General features: G+C 38.7%; 1 protein-coding gene across 1 annotated transcript in view; it reads right to left on the bottom strand.

Annotated features, from left to right (window-relative positions):
* LOC134678765 (disco-interacting protein 2) overlaps positions 1–27,112 on the bottom strand; it is a 134,323-nt gene that overhangs the window by 69,567 nt on the left and 37,644 nt on the right. The window contains exon 3 of the mRNA XM_063537464.1: positions 26,067–26,180. Within this exon, the coding sequence (XP_063393534.1) occupies positions 26,067–26,180 (114 nt within the window). The remainder of the gene's footprint in view (positions 1–26,066; positions 26,181–27,112) is intronic.

The following is a 27,112-nucleotide window of genomic DNA, read 5'->3' as shown; positions in this document are numbered from 1 at the left end:
GATGTAGTTTTGGCTGCTGTCATAGGTGGCGCTATAGGTACGGTCCTGTTTACTATATGCGATTATAATTATCCCATCAAAAACATTAGGTACATGTAAAAAGATGCAAGTCTCGCAACGCAGTATGTCTGCTACAAAAAAGGTTTGAGATGTAATTGTTTAAACCAAAACGATTATTTTAGTAAGGTCTGAATAATTAAAGAGGAGGAAATTTCCAATTATAGTCCTTAGTTACAGAACTAAATCTCCATAATTTATACATTTAATTATAGTGTTCTATCAATATTAATACTTTTTGAGAAAAAAGTAATATCTTCTTTGTCCGCCTTTTTTTGTCTAGATATATCTTTCTTTTTCACCATTTTGAGCGTGTCTACTAGACTATATGACAAAATCCTAACAATTCACAAGTCGATGTTGTTAATGCTGTCCTGCTTACTCAATCGTCGAATAGTTGAGTGTAAAGGGGATAGGAATGCCGGCACCGGACTGTGGTGCGGCCGGTATGCCGCAGACCGCCCGGTATTTCGGATCAATCGCAAATCCGCTTTGACGCGGTTTATCCTCGAACATAGTTGAAATTGATGAATTAGTTTAACTGTTTTACCTGTTATTTGAGAGTTCAAATTGTAACAATGGGTTCAATTAATAAATATTTATTGTAAGCTCACACCTAAAAATAACAAAAAAAAAGCTCGATAAAATTATAATGGCTCCTTATACTGGGCGTTTTTAAAAATATATATTGTAAACCCTATTCTCACAGATCCTGGTGTCTTTGGGTTCTTTCAACTCAGAATCACTAGTATATTCACGTCCATACAAGTGAAAAATTTTCTCATAATGTCCAGATTTGATTTATTAAATAAATATCGAAACCTGATTCTTTCAAATTTGGACATTCTTGGGCTCATTCTACTCAGAATCGACAGTTCCTCTCTGTGCTGCCCTGACCTGGCAGCTTGGGCCTGCCCCGTTGCCGGCGGCACCCTAGGTTAGGTTTATTAAAACGTGTTAATATGTATTTTTTATTGTTTGTTATGCGTTTTTGTATTTTAGTTTTATATTCATATTATAAATGACCTAGTCATCCTTAACATTGGTTAGTTCACCCGAAACTGTTCACTGAAACTTAATATATAGCTTCCGAGTTATTGCATTAGATTAGATATTGTACTGAGCACAGAACGTTGTCGGGAAACATTTACCAGAAGTTGACGCTATACCGCCATATAATAGCGAAAACACGATTCTATAAGTACTATCAGAGCTTACACAGGCTTAGAGCAAATAATATTGTAAGGTATATTCGCGTATTTATCAATATTTCGTCTAATCCGCCCAAAGTAATAAAGTTGGAGAAGGAAGGCTAAAGTTGCACAAGCCGTCTGGGCATACAGATACGTCTGTACCCTTACCATGAGTATCACAGCTGTGTCCTTAAGCTTCAGCAGGAAGAATCCTACATTGTCACGACGCGATTGCATTGCAGTCCCGTTCGCACACTGGCATTGACCGCCGGCATCATGTGGCATAGAGGTAGAAAATGGCGTGTCAATGTGCGAAATTATTCGTTCGTCCTTATACTGTAACAATTTTTTTTATTATTAGAAAAAGGTAAGCATTTTACCACTATTTCCCCGGATGATAAGTGATTACCTATCGATTGCGTCAACTAACTCGCAGCAGTCGCAGCGCATTTCGCTTGCACCAATTCAGTATCGAGCGAGATGCACCGATTGAGTCTGCAAGTTTTCGAGTTTGTGTGGTAAGGGTGGACAGATAAACATCGACTGTAAAACCCGGATTCCTCGACTATCGATAACGTTGCGCAGTGACAGATAATTGCGTTTACGACTTAGAATGTCAGATACAAGCGGACTTGGATAAATAAATTGATGACGTAAGCTGGCGAGCATTTCTGAGCTCGTTGGGTCTTTTGAGTCTTGTTCAGAGCTTAAGTTTATGACTAAGCTCTATTTTATATCCTAGTAAACTAAAATAACAGTTCGATTGGTCAATTTACTACTAAATAATCCTGCTTTTGTATCATCTACCTTTTGTCACTTCTATTTTCTATTTATCTATTAGAAATTTACTTTATTTCTAATAAATAGTTATTACAATAAAGTTAGCAGGTCTTGACGTACGTGGCGTGTCAGTGGTGTTTATCTATGAGTTAAACTGTAGAATGAGCTGTCGCCGCGATATTTCCGGACCGATACGACCTTCAAACCTTCAAGAAAATAATGCTCTCCTCCCATCTTGAAATTCGGCAACGCACTTGCAACCCTCCTGGTGTTGCCGGTGTCCATGGGCGACTGTAATTGATTACTATCTATGAAGGTGATTCATCTGCTCGTTGCCTCATATATCATTAAAAAAAGTCTGAAAAAAGGCTGTAGCGGCCTTCGCGCGTCAGCTTACGATTTCATTGCTTTTATTAAGGGGCCCACTGATTAACAGTCCGCCGGACGGTATCGGCCTGTCAGTTGTTCGGAACTGTCAAAATTTTGTTCTAACTGACAGGCCGATACCGTCCGGCGGACTGTTAATCAGTGGGCCCCTTTAGCGTCCTATTCCAAAGCTTGTGAGCTTTTATCCTTTAGTGTATTACAAAAAATGTGTAAAACGTATGATTATTGCAGATAATTTGTGTCACAGAATTACTACACGTGGGTACCTGATAAATTCAATATTTCGACACAGAAGAAATAATAGTACTACCGTACAGAAAGGACACGTCCTGCAAACCCGAAGTTTGACAGCGATTTAGGGTCGAATCATGCTATTCCTTTCTAATAAATAGCACTATCCCTTTCGGCTATTTAGGGTTGTCAAAATTCAAGTGATTATCTTATCTGTGGTCGTGCACGCACAAGGAAGTCAAGTGATGCCGACCCTAATAATTGCTCGGAGCAATGCTGAGCCGAACGGTGCCGAGTTCGACCGAAGTCAGGAGTGTCTCCCCACTGATTTCGACTCGGTGCCGCTGGGCTTACATTTCACCGGAAAATGCTATTAGTTACAAAGTCAACATTTTATTCTAAATAATAAGGTACACCGGCTATTTTCGGTTTATTCGCGTGCTGCTCGTGTAGGTACATAAACAAAGAACTGTTAATGATCAAAAAAAACAAACTAAACTAATTACGACTTGGAGGACGTTTTATATTTATTATTAATAGGCCGAAGGCCCTTTATTTCAAGTTTATTGATAGTTTGTATTATTATTTTTAAGCTAATATAATGTTTTATGTTTATTTAATTGTGTGGTAATAAATATTAACCCTCAAACAGGTAGTGTATCTATAGGTACCACATAACTAATCACGTTACTAAATTAAATATCAATGCCCTTTGTCTCGTCTTGGCGGGGGCACGGCCGTGCCCCCAGAATATCTGGGTGACTTAGCTTTGCTCTGAATGCAAAAATGCGCGTTTTTCCAGAGATAAGACCCAGCTAAATTTATTTTAGGCCTCGAAAACCTCCATATAGCAAATTTCATCGAAATCATTAGAGCCGTTTCCGAGATCCACGAAATATGTATATGTATGTACAAACAAGACTTGCTCCTTTAAATGTATAAGAATAGGTATACACGCTCGAAAGCAATTGAGTCATATGTCGTATAGAAGCAATATCAGCAAAATCCACTTTAATACCACATGTTTAGAGTACCAGCTCACTTATTTACGCAAGCTCAGCAAAAACATCGAATACAGTGTAACCTCGCTATCTCGAACCTCGATAACACGAAATCCTCGTTAACACGAAATAAAATGCCTTCCCTTCAAAGCCCAAAAACTCCATAATTCGAAATATTTAACCTCGTCAAAACGAAGTAACCAACGATGGCCTTCACGGCTATCCAGTACAAATTTATAACTCGTAAACTGAAATTTTATCTATATCTTATATTCTGGTCGTTTGCCCCAAGACTTTTGCCACTCAAATATTATTCTCCTTCATAAGAAAGGTGATAAATCAGATATTGGAAATTATAGACCTATCAGCTTAATATCTCACATTTACAAATTATTTATTAAAGTTATCGAAAACAGAATAGCCCCCCTGCTTGACAAACACCAGCCTCCAGAACAAGCCGGTTTCCGTCCAAGTTTTTCCACTACAGATCACCTTCATAGCATCAATCAAATAATGGAAAGATCCAACGAGTTCAAAATACCACTCTACCTGGCTTTCGTAGATTACAGTAAAGCGTTCGACAGTGTCAAGCATTCTGCTGTATTCTCCGCAATGCGTGAGCAACGTATCGAAAATGCTTATATTGAACTCGTTGGAACCATATATCAGCAAAGTACAGCAAGCATTAAATTGCATGTTCTTGGCCCTAAATTTCGCATTGAAAAGGGAGTCAAGCAGGGCGACCCTCTATCTCCGAAATTGTTCACCGCATGCCTACAACAGATTTTCGAAAAGCTAGCGACCAGGTGGGAAGCAATGGGCATTGACGTCGGCGGCAAAAGGTTGACTAACCTGCGTTTTGCCGACGACATAGTTATGTTCTCCCACACTGCACCCCATCTACAACAAATGCTACAAGACCTTAGCACGGCAAGTCTTGAAGTCGGACTCGTAATGAACAGGGCCAAAACCCAGTTAATGACCAACGGCGCGAAACATACGGTCAGCGTTGATGGGCAGGATATCCAATATGTCGATGAATACATCTATTTGGGCCAGATAGCATCCTTCGATAACAGGCAGTCTAAAGAAATCGATCGACGCATCGAAAACGCCAGGAAGAGCTTCTGGTCCATGAAGGCGCTAATGAAGGGCAACCTTCCACTGACACTAAAACGCAAACTCATCGACATGTGTATTCTGCCTATCCTAACTTACGGCGCCCAAACTTGGTCATTAACGGAAGCCCAGAAGTCCCGACTCAAGATTTGCCAGCGAGCAATGGAGCGCAGCATATTAGGAGTTCGCAGAACCGATCGGGTTAGGAACACCGATCTGCGCTCCAGAACTGGTATAGTAGATGTGGGTGTTAAGGCCGCTAAGCTTAAGTGGGATTGGGCGGGACACGTCTGCCGTATGCACCCGGATCGGTGGGCCAAAGTGGCTACCGAATGGACACCGCAGATTAGCCGGGGCAGAGGTAGACCAAAAAAGAGATGGCGGGATGACCTTGACGCTTTTTGCAGCGACTGGCGGGAACATGCACAAAACCGTGACGAGTGGCGGAAGAAGGGGGAGGCCTTTGCCCAGCAGTGGGACACAAACTAGGCTATTAAAAAAAAAAAAACTGAAATTTACCTCTATAACTCGAAAAACTAGACGTAGGTATTCTTATATCACCTCTACATCTCGAAATTATTTATCAACAAACTTCTGTAACTTGAAGGTTGAAGGAAATAATAAGACCGTACTTTATGCGTATGTATATTACTGAATCGCAATTAAAAAGGGATTGAGATAGCTGTCAATCCATATTGATTTAGACGTAAGTGTATGGAAATCTGTCATTTCTAATCCCTTTCTGATCGCGGCATGATAATAATTACCTCTCTAATGCGAATTTTCATTCACTTTACCTCTGCAACTCAAAACCTCTTTAAGGCGAATTAAAACTCTCTAAGGGCCACCTCACATCTAGCGTCTTTCGAGCGTCGGCGTCTGGTCAGCGCTATGGAAAATGACGTCGCTGCGCAGTTGCGTCAACGTTGCGTCGACGTTACGTTGAGCAGCGGCCATAGAGTTGTAGACGCCGACGTCCGAAAGGCGCTAGATGTGGGGTGGCCCTAAGTCCATCCCCTCTATAAGGCCAAAACTCGTCAACACGAACTTTTTGGCGTTTCAGATTCGTGCTACCGAGGTTCCATTGTATTATAAGGTTTCGGGAACGATCGATCGGTGTCACGGCCAGTGCAATGCAGCGTGGTGATTGCGTTATGCAACTCGCCATAGCTATTAAATACCTGACAGACTAATATTTGAAATGAATACGGTGGTAATTGGTTTGCGTCAGTCAGAATTGACTTAGCCCTTGTTATACTGAGGGAAGTAGTGTCATAAGACTCATAAGGTTCAAATTTTGGTGGTATTTATCGTGTCGGGTCGCGTGCAGCGAAGTCGCGTTCGCAAACGCTTCATAATCTGTTGAGCTAGTGATTCAATACAATAGAACAATCCGTCTCGTCTGTAATCACTAAAGGTGGCCACTGACGAGCCTACCAACAGTCCAAATAGCGTGGCTGCAATCCAAAATCGGTCCGTGAATGTCAAAAACGTACAATGTTTAATATTAGGATACCGTCCATTTGGATGAATCCATTGTAACAGCATCCATTTGGAAGGCTCGTCAGTGGCCTGCTTAACACCTTATAAAACAAAGTTCCCCGCTGCGTCTATCTGTATGTACATATGTTCGCGACAAACTCAAAAACTACTGAACGGATTTTCACGCGGTTTTCACCTATCAATAGAGATTGATACTAGAGGAAGGTTTAGGTGTATATTTTGTTTAGGTTTTGTGTAACCCGTGCGAAGCCGGGACGGGTCGCTAGTGCTACATAGAATAGAGCAAGGAAGTGCAGCGGCCGTTCTAATTAGGGAACTGGCGATAACTTAATGGAAGCACTCTTGCAGTTAGCACGAAAATGGGTATGTGGTTTTCACTGAAAGAGTTTTAATTGCGTCCGTTAATGCATCCCGCATGTAGGACATGCGAAAGTAAACTTTAATATTGAGGTGTAAGGATAAATTTACAAAAATTAAATGTATAACTTGAGGTAATAAAACATTTTGTAAGTGGTCGTAGTACTTGACTCTGAATTAAGTGCTTCCTAATCGGAACGACAGTTTTCTGACAGTGTGCAGAGTGTTTAGTTAAGTCTCTAATCCGGATTAGCCTATCGTTGACACTAGTCTAAATTCCAATTCAGTGCCGATGTAATTTTCAACCAATGGGAATAATTATCGCAAAAAGAAAAGACATAATGAGATTGAATTTGTAGATTATTCATATAGAGTGGTGAAGGTGATGAAAACTGTACATAATTATCAAATCAACCATGAAAATATTTTATGGAACCTTATTTATGGAATTGGACAATACATAGCCATAATCGAGTAGACTGTTCAAATGTTTACTTACTCCTGTTTACTTGATGCTTATGTCTGTGACCGTGACTCAAGAGCCTAGTGTGTCTCCCGGCTTACGCCTCGCGTGCGCCGACGCATGATTTTTTGCCGCATCACGTTTCAACCACTATGAATCGCGTCTCGCCTCGCCGGAGCGTCAATCTCGCAAAAACGGATGCTAGCGCTATCATTACGTGATATGACCCTTTCACAGTTTTCATTATTAATGATCATTTTCTGATTTGAATTACCTATTAAACGTGCATTAAATACATTATTGTTTTAACATCTGATTTGTGGCTAAGTATTATTTGACCAGTATCAAGCTATTTAAACATAGTGGAACAGCCTTAGAAATGAGCAAAACGCGCAACCCTTCGACCAATTATTTTCATATTTTTTAAAACATCTTCTCAAAATATAATTGTAATCACAAAATACACCAATGCAAAGTTTTACATACTTTAAAGTGACACCAATATCAAATAGGTGGTACAAAACCTACGCTAAGAGCTAGAATCAATCCAGTCAGATTTCTGAAAAGATGTGATTTTTTTCGACGGCGAATGTATGGGAAATGTAAAAGGGAAATTCAAGAGGCCGGTGGGGCGCCACATTTTAGCCTGGCCTCATAGGGTTCTTAGAAGCTTAATAATTAGCTGCGGTCTAATAATTATGCATACAACACAGTTCTAAAGATCCTGGTCTACGAGTATAGTCCAGGGATGTTGCGGATATTCGCATCCGCATCCGCGGAACTTCCGCATTATATTCAACATCCGCATCTGCATACGCATCCGCATAAAATCGATGCGGAGCATCCGCATGATGCGGATGTCGACCAAGTCGGTAACAGTAACGTATTAGCGGCGGCGCCGGCGGCGCAAGGGCTAGGTAATTTCGTCATTATTATATAACGAAATCGTCTAGATTAGTGTTGAGTCGCTCACTCGTGAGGCACCTCATTTGTACCACTCATTTTGTTAATTTGTCGCAGTACTTCATACCGCAAAAATGTCTTACTTCACTCCTCTATTCATTTTACTCATTTACTCGCGCGCATCACAAACACCTCTTGCCACACAAATCATTCACACACTTCAAATTTCAAAAAACTCTTATCCTTTCAAATTCACTCGCGAACCTCAAATACTCATACACTCTTCACAACTTGCAAAAGAGTGGCACGAGGCGCTAGGTCCTCGCATGCTCGCTGACATTCAAAACTCAAAATGTCTCAAATGAAGAAACGAGTAATGGCCCACACTGTCAACTGCCGAACTACAAACCTTATTGCAACGACAAAAGGTCCACCGAGAAATGCGTTGAGTTTGTACCACTCACTGCCTCTTTGTGACATGAGACATGAACGTGTTTGAGGTGTACCTCAAAAATTCTTTCAAAATGAAACAATGAATTAGAAATACCCAAAGAGGGAGTGAGACAGACACGCGCCGTACTTCAATATCGCCTCGCGTCACCACGAAAATACGTTAAAAATTAAACTCGAAAGATAACAAGCGTAAGCGCTGCAAGCTTTCATAGATCTTACGCCTTTTTGATCCTGACTTACTTGTCAAAATGGCCGAATGGCGCGAGAAATGTAAGTCATTAGAACGTAGTTCGGCGTGTTGCTTCTCTGTCGCACTTGTAAATTCGTAGGTAAGTGTGACAGGGCGGCAACACGTCGAACGTGGTTCGCGGTAGGTCCTCTGACTGAGCATGTGAGCATTTACGAAGCATGCTTAAAAACAGTAAAGGATTAATACCGACCAAAATATTATTTAAATTATTGAAATATAATACGGTCCATAATGTGGTGCTGGTGTATACAAAATGTAATCATTTACATTAGTGTAGTCATTAAATAGTAAGTGTAATAAACATGTACTTTACGTAATGATTTGAACTTGTTATTGTTACTTTTACATTTTGTTACCGTTCTTCGTAAACAACTTCGAAATAAAAACCCTGTTTATCGCGTTTTTTCGTTAACCTCTATTCTACAGCTCGAATATGCAAGAGCGATAGAGAGGCATATATGCCTCTATATCGCTTCCGCACACTATCGAGCTAATATATTAATATAATAGAGGCAGATAAAGCAATTTCGATTGTCGTTTTTGCGTTAGTGCCTGCCTGTAATTCAAAAATATAGTGATTATTAATTGGCATGTTTATTTATAGACCTAATTATTCTATTTCTTCACTCAACAATCTCATCATGATAAAAGTAAAACTGAATTCACAGGAAATAGTGCGAAACGAAACGTAAATCATAGGCGGCTGTGAGCTGAGGGCCTACCGGGAACCACGTTCGACGTGTTGCCTCCCTGTCACACTTACGTACGAATTTACAAGTGCGACAGAGAGGCAATACGTCGAACGTGGTTCGCGGTAGGCCCTCTGACAGCTGACTGAGCTCACAGTGACGGAACAAATAACAAAAGTTTGCAACGAGTTCATCGTGATGTTCAGATAATTTAGTTTTGTCTTATAGTGGTAATACTAATATATATACCGAAATATCTAAACAGGGACATTGTTTACACGTTTAAATATACCCGTGGCTCTACCTTGGTGTCTTTTGCATGCAAAAATGTAGTGAAAAATATTGCCGCCTGCGTTACCGGCGGCGCGAATGTTAGTGTGCTTTTATTTACATCACTTTGCTGTTAAATCATCTGAAGTGGTAAGTTAGTTATTTTTATATATAGTGATATCTAATTAGAAGAAAATATGGAATTTGTTCTCCTTAGTTTGTTAAAAAACAGTCTTACAGTTTTAAGGTTACTATTCTAATTGAAATATATTATTATTAAACTGTAAATAATATCAAGTAGCAAGGATTAAAATTGAACAAACAATAAAAATAATTTACAGCTAAATTAGAACCAGTTTCATAAAAGCATCAAAGTTTCTATGTAGGATGTGGGGGCTAGGTCCTTGGTTAGATTCTTATTTCTTAACTTTATCTGTCTTCTGTTGTTCAAGTTCTTTTCTTCACCTCGAGAATTGCATTCAAATTAAACATTTTTATGTGTAAAGGATGTTAGGAGTATAATTATATTATATGGTTTGGCCCAGGACTGTCTCATACCAAACATAGAGAAATTCATCATATACACCCAAAAGAATAGGATGAGTATAACTTTCCTGGTTCTTACTGACTGACAAGTTGCGTTTGACTATAAAAATAAATCCATTGTATCTAGTTTTTGTTTGCCGATGGAGTTCAGAGAAATTCAGAGAATATAGTAGCCGATACTGAAAATATGCCAGTACCTCACCTCATTTGAAGTAAGACATTGTAACACCTCATTTTTGAAAATGAGGTACTCATACAAACTCATTTTAAATTGATGTCCTACCCATCACTAGTCTAGATCCCGAAAAGTCGGCCAAGTTACTGTTTATTAAATAAAACGCACCTATATTCTTGCTTAAATACTAAACGTTTCATTTTTTTGAATAAAAAATGCAAAAAATGTAATATTTGACGTTTTTTATTTAAGTACCCAATCTTGACATCCGCATCTGCATCCGCGGATGTGAGGCTTTAAATATCCGCATCCGCATCTGCATCCGCGGATGTCGAAAAATCTGCATCCGCAACATCCCTGGGGTATACACATAGAGTTGACAGATAAGACAGAAGTGGGGTCGCTTAAGGCTAATCTGTGACTTCATGCCAAGCACGCACACATAATAACTAGGTAATGTGTGCGTGACGCGCGTAAGGAAATCGACATGAAATTAAACGTTTGTCTCACCAATCCTACCTCTTCGTATCTATCAATTGTGTGCGTATTGCAATAAAAATGTATGTGAAAAGGCGTCACAAAATTGATAAACCTATCGAGGCCCGTCTCATACTATATTTATGCCATTTTCAGCCAAAACGGTACTTACTGTCGGTTGGCAATAAGGTGCTATTTCCATAAAGGTTTAATTTTGATATTATTACATTATTTTTACATTATCCGGCGTTTCAGCTGGGTTGCACCAGCTGTGGTCACGGATGACTAAATATGTATGTATGACTAAGTAAAGGTAAGTAAATATGATAAATCATTAAATAGTAAACATGTGTACCTACAAAAAGCGAGTTTAATCGTATTCATATCCATACATATACTTATTTTTAACTTATTGATTAATACAACAAAGAATGATTTATTGTATACTCTGAGATATTTAGAAGGTATTTTTCTTATATAATTCCGTGTTTCTATCGCGAAGCAAAACAAAAGGTGTAAAGATAATTCAATGAAATTACTTATTAAATGAAAATGTTTTAACAGCACAGCGAACTTGACGCTGCTAATTGAATTGTAGTCTGTAATTATCTCGTTGTTTTCTATTGAAAATACTTGTTGATTTTATTTATTGTAGACGTTTTTTAATCTTGTTTATATGTACTTACATTAATAAGTGAAACGCGCGGGTTCATACTCCTGCTTTTAACAACGAGTTTCTCGTAACATATGCACGAAATATCATCAGATATTTACCAGTCGCTTTTCGGTGAAGTAAACATTGTGAGGAAACCGGATTCATCCCAATCGGTTCCCCTCTGGGTTGCAGAGCGGACCCAGGCTCTGAGCCGTAGCGAAAAGCCGGGACCACGCTGGGAAGATAATGAATGGTGCCTCTAGTGATTAACAAACACAGATAATGTGTACACTTAGATAGTCAGACAGGATTAGCAAAGTTCACAGTGTAAATCCTGCAAAAAATTAGATTGTTTATTTTCTATGTCATTCGAATATACAGATATAAATACAAGCACTCTGAGCAGGTCTCACCTTAATGAGCAACGACGGCCTTACCGCGAAGCTAGTAAAACAATAGACGCGTGCGCATCGCTGGCGTAAATCAAAATGGCCGATCACCCGATGCCTGAGTCAGTAATTGAGGAATACTTAATTAAGGTGGCATCATCCTGTGATGCCTTTAATACCAAGTCACATACCCTATGTCTTAGAGCCTATTATGTATTACCTTATATCGTAAAAATCTAAAACCATTTATAATTTAACAATAACTGTTATCGGTCTGTTAACATTTTAACATTTCTATTATATGTATATTTATACTATGAATTCTTTGATAAGATGGAAGGATGGATATATAAGAAGACCTTCTAAAGAAATTTTCCACTTATTTACTCAAAGCTAACAACAGATCCCTCTTAGGGATAACTTCCTTTGTAAGCACCTCAACTTCCGTGAAATCCTATCTAAACCTACCATCGTGATTAATTCTGAAAATCGCGTAAAGTAAAAAGCGTAGCTTACCTAGCTCTTTAGCTGAGCACTGATGATACTCGAAGATAAGTACTATAAGGCCTGCAATGACGTCAGCGGGCAGGTGCGTTCCACTGACACAGAAAATGTCGCTCGGACCCGCCAATCCCCCTGGTTACCAGATCACGGTGTTTACCATCCGGGTAATTAAAATGTAACCCTACAGCTTCGTAATAAAGTTCACTTTTAAAGTTGGGACAAACGATGTTCGGGAAAACTGAATTCATTACAGTTGCCTCCAGAAACTCGCGAACTAAATTGACATGAGTTTGACAAATAAAATGATACCAGGAATAGCAAAGAAAAAATAGTCAGGGGTATATGTCGATAAAATGATATCGATAAGTAAGATGCACTTACTACCCATGTGATAGTTATACGAGTAAAGGGGTCACAAACGATTTCGATTTGTTTGAATGTGACGAGAAAAGTGGTTGATTCGATTGTAAGATTGTGACGTTACCAATCAAATCAGGAGGTGCGGATGTGAAACTGAGAAATTTCAATGTTAAGACGAAACAGGAGCTGAGTTTTAAATATTTTAGGTAAATATAATATACCCATCTCGCTAACGGAAGCGGCTCCTAAAACTAGTGCGATAAGAACAAGGCGAAAAATCCAGCGTAAAAATCTCAAAAATCGAGGTTTCGTACTCGACTGTTTACTCCTCCAAAACTTAACCAATCGTAACCAAATTTAGAAATCAGCTTTTTTGGCTAATTGATAACAGTTTTTAATACTACGCCTCTCATTGCGGCATAGTCAATGAGGCCATTTTGGCCATTTTTGAAAGGGTCTAGCGCCTTAAAAAAACAAAAATATCAATAAAAGCAAAACGGTCCGACACAGATATTGACAATATTAATCTGTGTTGAAAAAATCATTGCTCTAGCTTCAAAACCCACGGAGGAAACAGTCGAGTACGTTTGTATGGAGATATGACCACTCCATAAATCTAAAATTGGTGATTTAATTTTATACAATGTGATCGGTAGATGAGATTGATCGATAATTAAACTAGACCAAGAAAAGTCTGCAGCGATTTTGAAAGCCCACGCAGTGCAACTGTTATTTAATACGTCATAATTTCATAGAATTTTGACGTTTAAAATAATACTTGCACTGCGTGGGCTAATAAAATCGCTGCAGACTTTTTTTGGTCTAACTGTATTGGTGTAACTGTATTTGTTGTAACTGTCCGACCTAATTGTCAACTTGAATGTCCAGTTTAGGGACTGGTCTTCTTTACAATTGAAGCAATAGGGATCACCGAGACGATTTAATTTTTACGTCCACACCACACAAAATAAACGAGAAATCTTATCTTATTTCCCCGTCTGGGTCGGCCTTATTTGTATTTTGAGCCAAAATCACTGTTTCTATGTTATCACCCACAACTTGTTACACTAGCTGTAAGTTTTCCTAACAAATAAAATAAAATAAATAGAATAAAATATTAACTTAATTACCTACAATATGTCTATCTATTATTATTAAATTGCACAATTTTCGAAATACCAAGTAACATTTGTAAAATAATTTAAATTACTTAAAAATACATTTTAACTGACCGGGCAACAGTAGCGCCGCTAGCGGTGAATTCTCGCGTTGTTCTCTAATTCAAACTTTTTTGAAAATATCGATATGAACAGCACTGGCCAAACTGTGGTATCATTTGTGCACATTGACCTGTCAATTTAGTTCGCGAGATTCTGGAGGCAACGTCCGGACACCTTCATTTGTCTTATTTAATCAATCAGCTTTGGGTTCTTTTGTGTCCGAAAATAACGATACCTTTTATTCGTACGGTACTCATATTCTTGTATCCAAACAGTATGAATCCTTTTGGTATACCTGCCTGAGGTGGTAATCAAACTTTAACAGTGTGAAACAGAAACTAGCTAATACGAGTAACAATCAAAATTAAAAGTAGGTAGCGGATCAGACCGGTCTTACCCTGCTAAGGCCCAAGGTCCTACCTATAGTACTTATTCAGTTCAATGAAATTTAAATCATATACGATTGGAAGAGAGTTGCTTTTGCTTTGTTTCGTTAAGTTTTTGAACAACGCAAAATCAGCTCTATTTCCTATTCTGTAGGTTCAAATTTCTGTGGCAAATTTTGCATTTTTCATTTGTATGGCTGGGCCTTAGGAGGTTACCCCACCAGGCCCCAATTTCACCGAGGTGACAGGTGCGACAATTGTAAAACATCACTGTTGCTGACGTCACAGGCATCCATGGGCTACGGTTACCGCTTACCATCGGGCGGGCCGTATTCCTGTTTGCCACCATCATTGTATTATTAAAAAAAACTTTATTATATCGGAAATAAACAGATATTTCTCTTGCTAAGTTTATGACAATTGTCACAAGAAACACGACAATTGCCACGAAATTCCGACATACCTATAACTTATTTCCTGTCAAGATTCACTGACAATTCTACAAATATGTCGACTAGAAAAAATATATACATAATTGTAATACATACAATTGTATCAAAATGCCCGTCATGTTTGTAAATATTTTTATAGAAAATATTTTATAAAATTGTAATATGTCACCTGTCGCTTGACAATTGTCGCTCGACATATACATATATACATATATATGACATATGTCACTGACAATAAAATTGTAGCCGTAGTGAAATTGGGCCGGCCTTACTCGCTCCTCGCTGCCGATAAAGCAGCTGCCTTACGGTCTAGCCAATGGCTTTAAAGTGGCCTGTCAGCCTATTTAATAGTTAGGAGCAGTAATAAAGAAAATTAGACCACATTGCGGTCGAACACCGACTGGTGGCCTACTTAACCATAATTAAGTATTTACGGACGCTATAAAGCTTTAAATAAGAGAACCGTCAAACTATTGGTCATATGTCATTGGTTGGTGGACTTTATGCCAATGGCATTAAGGTTTACGAAGACTCATTTAGTTGTGCTGCTTAGGGGTCATCCATTAATTTATTTTTTTAATATCATATTAATTTATTATTATTTAACTTAATAGTTTATTAATATGAATGAGGAATAAATGCCACCATAGTAAACTACCGTATTTGCCAGATTCGCAAGTTTTCTATAGGCTAATCGTACCGGTCAATAATAATTGCCACCATAGAAAGTTAACGAAAATGGCAGATTCGTTAGTTATTTACTGGTGTTTAACTTAATGTATCCATTAATTACATCACACATTAGGGGGGGGGGGACAAGAAAATGTGACATGTGACAAGGGGGAGGAGGGAGTCACACTTTGTGACTTCACTTTAACTTCATCAGTAACAAAAAATATTTAAATTATTTTATTCGCTGTACGGTTTAAAAACAAGTTTTTGGAACGATATTAGTTTTTACTCGTTTTAATTTTCTGTCCCAATAAGTTTTGTGTTATAAAATTACTAATATGTATTAATTTTGTCAAAGATTGACCCCTTATTATATAGTCACCAAACCACGTTATAAATGTTGCAGTGAAATGAAAATAAGGATTGGCAATAAGTAATACGTACCCTAAATTCCCTTTAACTAGAATTGTAGTGTATGTGTAGTTACTAACGCACTTAGTATAAGCTATGTATCAAACAAGGACAAACAATAATAACTCTTTCGCTGCTACTCCTAATGAAGATACATAAGACTATCCTGTTCGGTCACTTCCCCCCACCTTTCATGTTTGTATGTAACTTCTGTTAGATCAATAATTACATGTAATCAATATTCATATTTTATTAGATAAATATGTAAGTAAACCCCTTTGCAGAGCATTAAAATCGTAATTCCACTCTAAACTCAGGGGATTTCTGGACGCATTCATCATTTAGAATCTTATTTAGTAAGTATACGGCGAAGTTGGGGACCGGTGGCGAAGCTAGGTCACTTTAGAATATTTATTTCTACGCAGCTCTTTTTATTGTCAATTCAATGAATATCTACTTCTTAGTAAAACATTTTTAGATGGCGAAGTTGTGCCCCAGCGGTGAGGTTTAGGATTTGCCCTAATTGTCAATGACTTACAAAAGGGCTCCAGGTGTTCAGCCCTAACAGCAGAAACCAGATTCCCCCCCTCCCCTCCTGGCATCGACAGACAGGCCCGCGCGAAAATTCCGAGGCGCAATATGGCCCTCAGGTAAAAAAGTTTGGAGAGCCCTGACTTACAACATAGATAACGAGGTTTGATAGTCACCTGCGACCTGCAATAATGTTGCACAACGAAAAATATGACACTATGTTATTGTTGGCCCATAAGAGCGTGTCATATATTTGCGCGTTTCGTTGTGCAAGATATTATTGCTGGCGACTAGAGTAGGTATTATCGTCAGCACAGTTCACTGTTTGTAGGTCTTATCGACTTGATTAAGCGCCACTTGCGATCACACTAACCCTGGGTTACGCGGTTAAATCGTTAACCCAGTGTCAAATTGTACTGGTAACCATGGTAACTCCAGGTTTAACTGATTAACCCCGGGTTAGTGGGATGGTGCAAGTGGCACTCAAAGACCAATAATCAAGTTAGTGCTGGTATAGTAAAAGTAATTAACGTATGTGGAACAATACCCATTAAAAATATTCACGAGATACAACGCACAATGTTGAATTCTAACCCCCTTTATTTCAAAGCTTTTACTTATATGCCTCAATAAGTTAATGTTTTATCCCTTTCTTACAAATACTTAAGTCAAAATGGCTGATTAAGGTTACGGTTTTGAATGGTAGACTTTTTAGAACACATTAGGCTGAATAAAATTTCTGATTCTGAAAGGGTAATATGGTCACCTTTTTATCATCTGCCACCATGTCTGTCACGTTCTAACAAGTATGAAGGTGCGAAAGTGTCTCATGACATGACAATTGATAAAAATGCGACCATGATATCCGTGCTGGTTTTTTAGGGTTCCGTAACCAAAAGGTGACCCTATTGCACAAAATACTGATTTGTCATACGTCTAGTGCAGAAAATAAAGAAATACACAAAATCGGCATAACGTCAAGCATCATCCGAAAAAAAAATCTATTGGTGTGTAGTAAATCATCTTGTCGCCCATTTGCATAGTTTGCATACTGTCAAAGTGTAGCACTAAAAGCAATACGTTGTCAGTACTACCCGCATGTCTTGCACGTACTAAACATAGGTAACGGAAAACCAACGACTCGTAGGATAATTACCTTAAGGTGGTTCGATTTTCATACAAAATTCAATCAAAGCTCATTAAGTAACTACACACTATTAGTACATAAATATTTCCGCATTTATCTTCCTTCGAATATTCGTTTGCGCGAAATTAACAGGAAAACAATGTTTCATACAGAAATCATGCAAAAATCATAGTTAAATTTTCATCAATTTTACGTATGTGTGTGTCACAAATGTCGTGTACAGATACATTTGCGACGTTGCCATACCATTTCCGACGTTGCCGGGCTGACCACGGCGCGAATTTGGAGTGCCGTCATGTTTAGTGCAATTTTGTTGACACTGACGTTTGACAGGTACTTAATTGACCTAAGCGAGAATAAGTACCCGAAGTTCGTCAGCTTAGCTAAGAACTATCATGGCGTGTTATGCAAACAGTCGCTTTTTTGCTTACAAACGGAAGATTCCCGGTTCGATCCCCAGTCAATTGTATGCTGGAACATAACTTTTTGTATTTTTGTTACATCTAAATTTCGTATTGTTTTTTTATTTTTATTTAATTTTTCTTATTATCATAAATCGATTGATTAAGTATGGTATGGGCTACACGTATTCGTTTATTTTTGACAAAGAAAATTAGAAATTATACTCTACCTAATCTCTCTTATTTTTACAATCAGGACATCCTCACTGCAATAAAAAAGAGATATATAAAATTTCCTGTGGATAAAATAATGGATTTTGTCTATGAATGAAAAACACAATTATTACTATAGTTTGTTTTTTTTAGCATTAGAAATAAGGTAAACAATCTTGACGTGTCTTTTAATTGAAAAACACATTTTAAAAATAAGTTACGGCAAATATGTAACAATTATAAATCAAATACGATCATTTCTATTCTTCTGCTTTCATAAGTAATAGTTTTTTGATTTTTAAAAAGCGTTTAAATCTGTGTGCCTAGCCAAGATGCCAGTCGTTCGCTCCGTAGCGAACGTTAGGGTAATACCTGTCTCTATCACTCTGCCATATTAATGCGACAGACACGGCTGCGCTTCGGTCGCTACGGAGCGTAAACCATTGGCACCTTGGCTAGGCACCCTGGTCATCTGGAAAGCGAAACACATACGGAACGCGTTTCTATTACTCAATACAGTGGCCAGTTGCAGATTCGGCGGTAAACTTAACTATACCTAAATCTGGGTGCCTAGCCAAGATGCCAGTCGTTCGCTCCGTAGCGAACGTTAGGGTAATACCTCTCTCTATCACTCTGTCATATTAATGCGACAGACACGGTTGCGCTTCGTTCGCTACGGAGCGTACACCATTGGCATCTTGGCTAGGCACCCTGGTCATCTGGAAAGCGAAACACATACGGAACGCTTTTCTATTACTCAATACAGTGGCCAGCTGCAGATTCGGCGGTAATCTTAACTATACCTAAATCTGGGTGCCTAGCCATGATGCCAGTCGTTCGCTCCGTAGCGAACGTTAGGGTAATACCTCTCTCTATCACTCTGCCATATTAATGCGACAGACACGGCTGCGCTTCGGTCGCTACGGAGCGTAAACCATTGGCACCTTGGCTAGGCACCCTGGTCATCTGGAAAGCGAAACACATACGGAACGCGTTTCTATTACTCAATAAAGTGGCCAGCTGCAGATTGGGTTTTAAAGTTAACTATACCTAAACCTGGGTGCCTAGCCACGATGCAGGCTAGTAGAGTTCTCTTTCACCTTCAGCAGAACCGGGAGATCCAAACCTACCTACTTTTCATCTAATAATCTCAAGAATCAGTGCATGATTCAAACTTTACCGGTTGCCGTGGTAAGACCTAGGATTTACCATATCGGTGTTGGTAAAAGCCCGAAGTAAACTAGTAAGATTTAACATTTCGGGCTTTTACCGATCGGCATCGGTAAAACCTAGGTTTTACCGGTAAATCCTAGGTTTTGCCGTACTTCGGGCTTTTACAGTAACATATATATAATAATTGCTCGTTTAAAGGTAAGATAACACAAAGGAGAAACAAAAAGAAATTACCTACTCGCACCAGTCTTGAACCCCAATCCTCTTGCACGTAGTTATTTCCACGAACATACCGTTACGCTATTGCAATGCAACATACTTACGTTGTGTGAAATTGTCTACTACAAGGATCACGGAAACACTGTTTGCATGTGTGAGTAATACTAGGAAAAAGCGTGACAGCAACACTCCGTCGAATTAAAAAGGTGGTTTTTGCACAATGAAGTATTCAATGTTTACTTTAATTGTTCAATATTTATTTAAAGAGTGCGCGAAACATACTTTTAAGTATACAAATACCATGACCATTTCACAAAAAAATAAAACCTGAAATTTTGCAAAAGTGGTGCCATCTAGCGAGAGTTAAGGTTTGAGTAACCTAGGCGAACCACCTTAAGTTCCAGAATAATACGCTTGTACTTCAGGGTGTGCCTATTACTGTGTGCAAATTGCGAGGGTTACAAAAAAAAATAAGTTCTCGGAAATTTCAGGAAAATTTTATAGGTAATTATTTATATCAGGCATTTACTTTCATTTTGAAAATGGAAAAATTTCGATCCTAAACCAAAATTATGAAAAACTTTCGAAATTCACTTCTAAACAAAGATCTTTTAGAATGTCTCCTTCAAATTCGCATTTTAATAACAACATAATTATAAGAGTCTGTTAAATTAGGGCCCCTACTAATGTATGTATGTACTTTTATTTTGGATTGGCAAAAAGCTTATCTCAGACACTGTATGAAATACCTCATAGATGAGTCATACTCGGCAAGACCCGTTTAAACGAAAACTCTACGGACGAGCCGACATATAACTTTCTCGTTCATCTTGTTTATTATTTCGATTTTGAATTCTACCACGTAGAGAATAGAGTTGTTTTGTAACAACGTAGTCCAGGAGTAGACATTTTCATAGGACGCAGAAGCGCTATTAGGCCGGGAATTACTAGCCTGGCTTAGTGGACCTACTAGCAACAGTAAGACGATGATACAGTCACCTGCAATAATATGTCACACAACGAACGCCGTAAAAATATCTGACACGATCTTATTTGGAGAGCCATAAGAGCGTGTCACATATTATTGCGGTCTTCGAAGAGTAACATATTATTGCAGGTGACTGTACATTCGGAGCGAACACGGGCGAGCCACGGTGCATTGCAATTTGTACGCAGTATACGGGACATGTAGGTATTAAAAACCGGGCAAGTGCGAGTCGGACTCGCGCACGAAGGGTTCCGTACCATAATGCAAAAAAAAAACAAAAAAAAGCAAAAAAAAAACGGTCACCCATCCAAGTACTGACCACTCCCGACGTTGCTTAACTTTGGTCAAAAATCACGTTTGTTGTATGGGAGCCCCATTTAAATCTTTATTTTATTCTTTTTTTAGTATTTGTTGTTATAGCGGCAACAGAAATACATCATCTGTGAAAATTTCAACTGTCTAGCTATCACGGTTCGTGAGATACAGCCTGGTGACGGACGGACGGACGGACGGACGGACGGACGGACGGACGGACAGCAAAGTCTTAGTAATAGGGTCCCGTTTTACCCTTTGGGTACGGAACCCTAAAAATGGACATAACGCAAGAAAACTCGTATCGCGACACTACTCGTATACGCAGACAAATACCGACCTTTCTCCGCGTGCTAATGGTCAATTTTAGGATGACTAATAAACGCGACCAGATTTCGCGGAAGTTACTTATCGGATTGCAGTTATGAGCGCTCTTAACGCGGGCTAATAGGGTCGTTTTTTGTTTAGTATTACTGCTATATTGTATAGATTTATAGAGCATCTCATGGCCTATATCCAGCGCCAGGCATGCGTTACAAATTGCTGACGGAAAGATGTATATGTTACAGATACAATGCAATGCTATTTATTAACAATGAACAGTTGGATTGAAGCTAGGTTTACTGTAAACATTGGATTGTTCTAATGATGAGTAAGACCAAAGAGCATTAAAATATACACACCTTTATCTTGTTTCTACATCAGAACCTAGCTTCAATATAGTTTGATATACTTTTAATATGATAATAGGGAATACTTGCGATTATTTCATTTTATTTTTTATTTTTCTACATATGATAACGTTATACCTGCTATAAAACAAGAAGTAAGCGTAGACTACATAAACCATAGAGCCGAACGCTTATTTGCCATACAAAAGGTTTTAAACATCGGAAAAGTCTTGGCTACTTATTCCCACTTGTACATTGTTAAATATAAACTTTCTTAGTCTCGTTTCGCATTCGCATATTTTCGAGTTCAGTTAAATATAGAACACTTTTCACCGCTGGGAAAAGCAAAAGCACTTTGACAGTTTCCGGAAAAACAACAGTCTATAAATAGAGAGGTGGACTCATTTAGACTTCATTGTTGATGGACTCGTAGTTCGGTGACCCGATTTCGATTCGACTGTACAATCACATCAATAAATAAGGGATTATTGGTGCATTTGTGACAAATAAAGTGCATTGAGGATCCGAATCGAGGTGACCCTCATCGCGCATGTGTTTTATTGCCCGTTTTCGGGCCAAGTCGACTGTGCCGTTCAAGGATCGGGTTATATAGCCACGAGCGACGCTGTCGCTATAACACAGGTAAGTCATAGATGCTGCTTAAATCATCTGTAAAGATGCACAAGGCCTAATAGTGATGATGATGATGATTGGTGCATTTATTGCATTTCTACCGTGCACACTATTCAAGACAAGTCAAGTCTTTGACAGATTTTGAAGAGTTATTGCAAAGCGTTCAAAACGATATTACATTTTTTTGCTCCTTTTGAGTGATTAATAGAATCAGGCGTTACTTTGCGGAAATTCATATTGAATAAACCAAAAATATCATTACATATATAGTTCCTACATGAAAACATACGAATTGAAGGGTACGCAGTACGAACATGGCACTTAATTTAGTAACATTTTGACTTAATAAGTACATTGTCGGCGTTTTTAAAGTTAGAAAGGATGTAAATATGTACGGTATATATCTTATTTTTCAAAAACGTGAAACATGTTCCTTTCGGGTACCCTTCAATTATTAGTGGATCGTAGAAACAAAATTTTAGCTATTATATATTTTAGCTCCAAGTGTTTCCATTAATTCAGCCTGATTGAACTCCGTTCCTCCGCTGTACCTATTTTTATACAGATTCAAAGTTAATCACAGAAACCGGTAGCACACAAATCCCCCTGCACAGTACCGGGGAAAATGAAACTGGAAATTCTATTATTGCACTACGCTTGACATCCCGTATGTACAGAACTCTATTGGAAACTAATATCAGTTATATTTGACCAACTTTGAGCTTGATACAAAGCGTGGCCATCAGAACGAATAATTAACTAGTATTGATAATTCAGTGTTGTCATAATCTCGTACAATACAAACAGATATAGTTATTTGTTGGTTATTATTTTACATATTATTATTCGTCGAACTAGTTAATAATGGTTTTGTTGAAGCTCACCTGAATGATATTGCGTTTTATTGACATTTATTTAATGTTTACACGACTTTACTTACAATATTGCAATAAAATAAATCGGGTGGCGAATGGCGGAGTTCAAATCATAACTGACCGTCACTTCTCGACATACCTATGATTGAATTGATTTAAATTATATTTCACAATATACCTACTGGTTGATTTTGTCAGTTAAACGCAAAAGGTCAGTTCTGAACAACTGACAGGCTGATATCGTCCGGCGAACTGGTAATCTGTGGGCCCCTTTACCCTTTACGCGAATATTCAAGATCTGTGAACATCTCCGACCGATATGTCAACTTAGAACAAAGGAGAAAAAGAGTTTACGTAGGCGGTATTCTCTTGGTAAGGGAGGTCAAGGCTTCTGCGCTGGTTCATAACTACATACATTATGTACGTCTCTATTTTGTTTGTGTACGTGATTATGATGCGATATGACTGTATTTTGAACAGCGGCGAATGAAATAATGCTCGCGCAGCGGTGCAAGAAGGCACCTGTCATTCATATACTCGTACCATTCACTCTTTTAAGTTCAATTTTACCCACTGTTAGCTGATTCGTTCAATTTTAATGGAACGAGAATAATAAGATAACCGGACCGTAATGTATTTAGCTGGAAATTTAATTTCACATAGGAAAATATATTTAATTGAAATAATAACGTTACGAGTGCCCTATTCGCTGTATCCACACAAAGCAAAGCCTAGCTTTACTGTAACAAGTATTCCAGTATTCATTTATGGTCTGCTGGCGTAGAAATTTGGTTACATACAAATATTGGCAACCTGAAAACTTAGGATTTCAAGCCTTACTCGTATTATGTAAGGTGGGTATTATATTTTCATTCATATGAAACATGCGCCAACGCCAACGTTATTTTCACTAAAAACAATTCTATTGTTAAAAAATATATATTGTATGTAACATTATATAATTTACAAAAGATATATTAAGGCTGATGTGGAGAAGACCGTCTACAAGCTTTATCGCTTTTAACACATACTCCACTTACAGAAGGTCGGTAGAACAGACAAAGGGAAACTTTTCCTCTCTGACTGTGTCTGAGCGACGTACGTGTACAAATACAAGACTTCTTGCCCTACAGTCTTACTTGCAAACAATTTAATACGCCGGTCTTTCCCACATTGGCCTTATATTATCAAATCATGCATTTTTGTAAATACTACACGGCCCAATTCGAACTTTAAGATACGTCAGTTAATAGATCTAGAAATATGTCAGTGTCAAATATGACGTTTCTTCAAACAAAAACGTCACTTCTGACACTGACACATCTAATCCATATCGTTTCTAGATCTATTAATTGACGTATCTTAAAATCAGAATTGGGCAGACAGTCGTCATCTAATAAAATATGAACAAGCAAAACGCCAAACAAACACCTGGCCCCAATTTCACCACGGTGACAGGTGCGACAATTGTAAAACATCACTGTTGCTGACGTCACAGGCATCCATGGGCTACGGTTACCGCTCACACCGGGCGAGCCGTATTCCTATTTGCCACCATCATTGTATTATTAAAAAAAAACTTTATTATATCGGAAATAAACAGATATTTCTCTTGCTAAGTTTATGACAATTGTCACAAGAAACACGACAATTGTCACGAACACGAACGACATATAAATCATTTCCTGTCAAGATTCACGGACAATTCTACAAATATGTCGACTAGAAAAAATAATTCTTGTTTCACAACATAATTGTAATACATACAATTGTAGCAAAATGCTTGTCATGTTTGTAAGTATTACTATGGAAATATTTTATAAAATTGTAATTTGTCACCTGTCGCTTGACAATTGTCGCACGACATATGACAGTGACAATTGTAGCCGTGGTGAAATTGAGGCCTGAACATGATGACTCGTCATAAAGCTAACCGTTGTTGAGCATGCTCAGGCATTTATGGGCACGGTTGCCTGTTACAATTTATTTGACAGTACAATCGCCATCAAATTTATCAGGATCATTCCATGAATTGTTCGACTTTTCCCGTTCAAACGCGAAATTGCTAAGCATTTGTTTGCAGGTGTAGGATTTCCTTTTTCTTTGACAAATGGTCAAAAATATGGCAAGAAAAATAATCAACGGCTATGAACGCCGGAAAAAAGAATACGCCGGTATAAGGGCGCGTGTACACGGTGCCGCCTCCGCGCCGACACCGCACCGCCGCCGCACCTCCGCGCTATGTACACGAGACGCGTGAAGCCCGAGCCCGTGCGGCGGCAGTACGGTGACGGCGCGGATGCGGCACCGTGTACACGCGCCCTAAGAATACATGAAATAAATTGTGTTTATATTGTACGGGAAAGTCTGTGGAATGCTTCATCAGCGGCCAAGGTGCTCATAAATGCCTGAACGTGCACTCTATCTTCTTGATAATAGAAGCTTCGTTCAGACACCTTGACAACCACAATACCAAAGAGTACATTTGTGCTAGGATGCAGTGTGTTGCAAAAGTGACTAACAACTATCAAACATTATCTACTCACAACACTCATCTACATGTGCGCCATAATTTATTTCTAATATTTGGCTCAATTACAAGGTATAGTCAATTAATATGGTTATAACCCCTTGAACACCAGTCGTATCGTGAACGGTGCGTCATTGTCAAGCTCGAGTTGACATTTTTAGCAGTCAAAGGGTTAAATATTTTGTCTCTCCAAATCGGTTACCAAGTAGCGTTATTGTAATCGAGCCATATTGAAAAAAATAACAATTTTATAAGTAACAGTTTATCTTCACTAAGGTGCTTTAGGTTATATCATAAGTATATGGTTAACGTGTAATTTGATCAGCGTTTTTTTCTTTTTCAATAGTCCTCCTGATTCCTGATTGAAGTTATTTGGAATCAAATTATTACCACACTTTTTTTCGAACACCTTAAACTGAAACCTAGAGCACCTTGCTACACTAGTCACAAGCGTCACAAGCACACGATACCTGAGTGGTATCGCTTCTCATTGTGCGTGACGCGCCGGTGCGTCCGCCGGTTCCTCGTGTGCAGGCGGCCGCTGCCGCCGTCGCCACGCGGCCCGCGCGGCGGCTGGTTGCCTGCTGCAGAATTAGGTAAGTTGGGTAAGGTGTTAGTTAGGCAGAAGTCTCCAAACATTAGAGCAAATATCTAAAGTAAGGAAGCGAGGCAAGAAAAATTTCGTACATTAACCGGCCATTTCCTGTCTCTATCGCACGCGTATATTGCTGCCCGACTCGCAGTGGCATTGACGGCCGGGAACATCGGCGGGAGTGCGTAAATAGATAGGAACAGGCAGGTCAATGTAAAAAATCCTTCTTGCTTAGCATCCTTATTTTAGAATGGCTTCAAGGGCTCTGCTTCCTTTTTGTGGAATTATCAATTTTCGCAAGCCTAATTGGCAGGCTCAAGGGCCAAATCCGGCCGTGATTTGGAGACCACTTTGTTAGAGGGATATATAGGATAGTGGGTGGGTAAGGAGTGAGGATCATCCTTCCTGGTAAAACCTCGTTCGAGTCGATATTGTTGCCAAATTGCGCCAAGTAACATTGATGGCGTGATACCGTTGTAAATTATAATTGATAATTTTGTACAAGATCGTATAAAATTAACGAAGCATCGTTGTGCGAATGATATTCCCACATTGATACTTTCATTCGTCCGTTATATTATTATCCACTTATGTTTTAGTGTTCACTTGTTATGTTTAGTAAATACATACTATTCATTCATTAGCTATATTGTGGCAAGCCAGCTTTGTCAGTAGAAGAGGCGGCAAATTTGAAAAACGTAGGCGCGAAATACTGATCTCCCATACGTATTTTGATCTTCGTGCGTTTTCTACTGACAAATATGGCTGGCCAGTTATATCACTTATATCCCATACGAGTACGTACAGATGTATCTTCAGATCATCTGGCAGACAATCTGTCATTGTACAGAGGGAATAAGGTAGATCTGATGTTTGTATACGTATTATCCGTACAGCTATTATATACAGCGATATAAGCTGAAT

The sequence above is a fragment of the Cydia fagiglandana genome, chromosome Z (assembly GCF_963556715.1).
Source record: "Cydia fagiglandana chromosome Z, ilCydFagi1.1, whole genome shotgun sequence".
Taxonomy (NCBI): Eukaryota; Metazoa; Arthropoda; class Insecta; order Lepidoptera; family Tortricidae; genus Cydia; species Cydia fagiglandana.
The sequence above is the reverse complement of the archived record's forward strand: the minus strand, read 5'-3'. Positions and strand labels throughout refer to the sequence as shown.